Source organism: Halyomorpha halys, unplaced genomic scaffold (genome assembly GCF_000696795.3).
Source record: "Halyomorpha halys isolate HHAL.00 unplaced genomic scaffold, Hhal_1.1 Scaffold1169.1, whole genome shotgun sequence".
Classification (NCBI taxonomy): Eukaryota; Metazoa; Arthropoda; class Insecta; order Hemiptera; family Pentatomidae; genus Halyomorpha; species Halyomorpha halys.
The window spans coordinates 3878-7665 of record NW_027116596.1 but is presented as its reverse complement, the minus strand read 5'-3'; the positions used below and the strand labels follow the sequence as shown (position 1 = coordinate 7665).

General features: G+C 31.0%; 1 protein-coding gene across 2 annotated transcripts in view; it reads right to left on the bottom strand.

Annotated features, from left to right (window-relative positions):
• The window catches only part of LOC106688642 (uncharacterized), a 16817-nt gene extending 14979 nt beyond the window's left edge, over nucleotides 1-1838 (bottom strand). For both annotated transcript variants that reach the window (XM_014433207.3, XM_067053319.1), the window contains exons 1-2: nucleotides 1679-1838; nucleotides 1376-1537 (exon numbers count right to left, since the gene is read on the bottom strand). In XM_014433207.3, the coding sequence (XP_014288693.1) occupies nucleotides 1376-1537; nucleotides 1679-1701 (185 nt within the window). In that variant the 5' untranslated portion in view covers nucleotides 1702-1838. The remainder of the gene's footprint in view (nucleotides 1-1375; nucleotides 1538-1678) is intronic.
• Between the last annotated feature and the right edge of the window lie 1950 nt (nucleotides 1839-3788).

The following is a 3788-nucleotide window of genomic DNA, read 5'->3' as shown; positions in this document are numbered from 1 at the left end:
TGTGTTCTAATGTTTATGTCTACATTTAAATGAATAAAAACCTTTCCAAAGGTTCTACTCTGTGATTTTGATTTATATCTACTCAATTCAAAACACCAAGATTTACTTTACTCCAAGTACATTTCATCTACCTAATATATTGGAACATGACCTCAAATAAAATTTGACCTTAGAACCCAGCTAATTTTATGCCTACAAATTTGTAAAAAAACAGCAGAAACTATATCAACCAGGAAGATGTGCTACAGTCCATCTCTTAAAGGAGCAGTTCTTTTGGTCTTGTATGAGTAAATTTGTTAACCAAATCATTAAAAAATTGTCTCCAATGCCAGGCATGTAAAATTTAAAAACATGAAAAAATGCCTCTGGTAAAAATATTTCCCCTAAACAATCACTTAGCAACAGTTAACATATCAGTATAGTCAGAAGCTATTCCAAATATCTGAACAAATAGTGGAGAGTACCACTAAGAGGGTTTGATAGGTATGTTAGGAGCACTACAAAATATGATCATTAATCACGAGTATAACTTCAAATCCATCCTATTCCACTCCTAAACCAAATGATTGGGTGTAAAAATTTTCCATAAAATTACCACCCACAGACCAATGGCTTAGTCAAAATAGGGCACAGAAACTTAAAAGCTCCACTTATGTGCTACTTAGCAGTAAACTGAAGACATGAACTTTCAATTCTTACTTCTTCCCTGTTTAGTTAAAGTAGATTTTGATGCCTATAGAACTAGTTTATGTAAACACTTTGCCCTTTGATGTTGTGTTGAGCCAACCACAAACTATAACAAAAGTCTGACAAACCTCTTTAAGAAAACCAAACCTACAGCTATAACTTGGCTTACACCATCAAAAATATATTATACTCAGAGTTAAATTCTTTCAACCATATGTTCTAAAGTAAAGAGAAGATTATGTTGTAGCATTGCTCACACCTTTAGGGACCTTGGTAGGTACTGTCACGAGCAGACAAACATTTTAAAATCCAAATAAATGATTAAGAGAAAATGCTCTCGAAAGTTCAGAATTTATCACTAAGGTAAATATAACATTATCATCTAGTCTTTGTTGGCTCTTCAAAATAGATGCCTTTCCATGTTTACCAATCCAAAACCAACCCTACTGACAAGAAATTCAAATATATATGTAGTCACATACACACACATTTATATATATATCAATATTGACCAACTTAACATAAATTTTAATCTTAACAAACCTAACCATAGTTAGGTATACCTCAGTAGCATACAAGTACTAGTCAAGTGGTATTTATTTAAAATAAAAAAAATTATAAGAATAGCAGTCTGAGGATAAGCCGAAAGGATGTATAATTGACGAGTTAAACAATCTAATGAGCATACCTTTTTTCAATTCTTTCCGTGTTGATAAAATTAAACTTTTCTTCTAATTTTTTCTCAATTTGTTTCTTTTCTATCCATGAGTTTTTAGGAGAAAATTCTTTCAATCCTTTAGTGGGCAAATCTTTTATGATACTGTTTTGTTTAGTTATCAAATCCTCACCACTGCAGAAATTGAAAGTAATCATTAGAATCTCATAAACAATATATAAATATTATCGTAATATTTGTAATCAACGTATAAAATGCAAAATTTTTAATTAAGTAATACACCAGATCATATTTATTTATAACAATTCAATTTACTTTAATAAATGTTCAGTCCCCATTCTAAGCAAAACACATATAGCATTCACTATGTGTATTAAAAATAGTTAGCTACAGTAAATTGTCACAAATTTTAAATTATATCTTATAACACAAGTATATTCCACAATAATGTCAATGAAGGTTAAATCAACTTTCCAAGGATATACAAAGGCGAAAACTAGTGTAAAAACCAATGACGAGTAAAATTTAATTAATTTTTGTTTTGTGCTTTAAAACAATACAATAAATAAGTATGGTAAGAGGATCATTCGCAAACTGTCACTTTGCTATCCTGAGATTTATAAAGTCTCGAAAAAACGTCTTTTTCATTTTTTCCCAAACCTTTAATCAGCATTTAAAACGTCTCAAATCAGAGTGCATTTTAAACTATTAAAATCTTTTATAGCAAATAAAAGCTATTAAAATTTATTATAAATAAAAAATCGGCTTTCCCAATTTGCTTTTTTCCAAAATCCTATATATTAATAGGTTTTAAACGATTTTAAATAGTTGCCAAGTAAATACATACTGACTTAAAGGCTAAAAATCGGTGAGCACTTTTTTGTGATTCCAATGATTAGCCGGTGTTCATTTTAATTTAGGCATTGCAGCCCAGTCACTTGATTTTAAATAGAAAGGGTTTATTAATTAGTTGCTGGCCCAGTCAGCTTCTCCACTCCTTATCTCAATGTTCATTCAAGATCCTCTTTACGCTGAAATCGTTTTGAGATACGTAATGATGGTTCTGGCCAGACTGGAAGTCTTTTTCGTAACTATACTTCATGTTTTTTGGGGGGTACTGGATCAGATTTTGGATTTTTCCAGTTCGTATCTAGAAAGTTAATTTCAGTAAAAAGTACATTTTTTCAGTTTTAACTTAGGTATCGAAAACATTTGGCTCAATGGCAAAACAGTCTCTACAAAATTAGAGATAAGAAAATTATTAGCAATGTGATTACTACTCATTATTTCCTCAACAGCTCAGTTAAGGTTGTAGGCTGCTTTAAAATATGACCAAAAGTATTTCGTCGCCTAAAAAGTGATGAAGTAAAAAAATGACGTACTCAAATTTGAACTGTTGTTATTCACTTTTTGAAAATATTGAGATATGACCATATCTACTATTTCTACATTCTTTTCTTAATGTCCACTGTCCGGTTTTTAATTGTGCATTTTACCGTCAATTGAGATAATTCCAAACATCCTAACGATATATCGGGAATTCAATACTTATCCATATAGTTGTTGCTAGAACTCGATACTGTTAATTCAGGGCCCATTTTGGAGGATTCTTTTTCAACATTAAACTTTCAGCTCACTCTTTGTTTGTATTTGATTAAGGAATTACGTAAAACTAGAAATTAATTACTACCCCAACTGTTATGTACGAATAATTTTTTGCAGGTTAAATTTACAAATTTGGTTGTTATTTACATTTTAGGGTTTTCTAATTTTCTTTATTTCTAAAAATTGATGTTGAATATGGTTATTTATCATAATCATCAGTCAATTCAGGTACAAGCGATTATTAAACATTTTTCCCTAAAAAATAAATTTACGAATAATGATTTTACTCACTAGATCAGGGATGGGCAACCTTTGATATGTTGTGGACTAAACATTAATATGCAAATACGTTCACGGGCCGCGTTTAAAAGTAGTGTTCTGTTGTATCTTTATCTGGTTTTCCCGCCAATATTGTTATGAGTAGGAGAAAGGAAGGTTCCAAGTATTGCTAGGTGCTGTGTGCGGTTCTCATGTTATAATGTTGTGTTCTAATTTAAAGTGTAATAAAAATATGTATAGTAACGCGTGTGTTATTTACAAAATCCGGACATTCCTATATAATAATTGGCGACGAGGATTAAAACATCGTTTAGTTCAGTAATTGCTATCAAACGGAATATCAACGTTCACAATCTTTTCAAACCTCCGTCTACGACACATGGCTACGTTTTTCATCTTACTATAAGTGTCTTTGTTTCATTACACATACACTTTACAATGGATGACAATCAATAAACGTTCTCTCTGAAACTTATTTCAAATAAAAAAACTCTGGTTGAACAGTTGATTGCGGCCGGAGGCACTGGTAATGACAATGTCG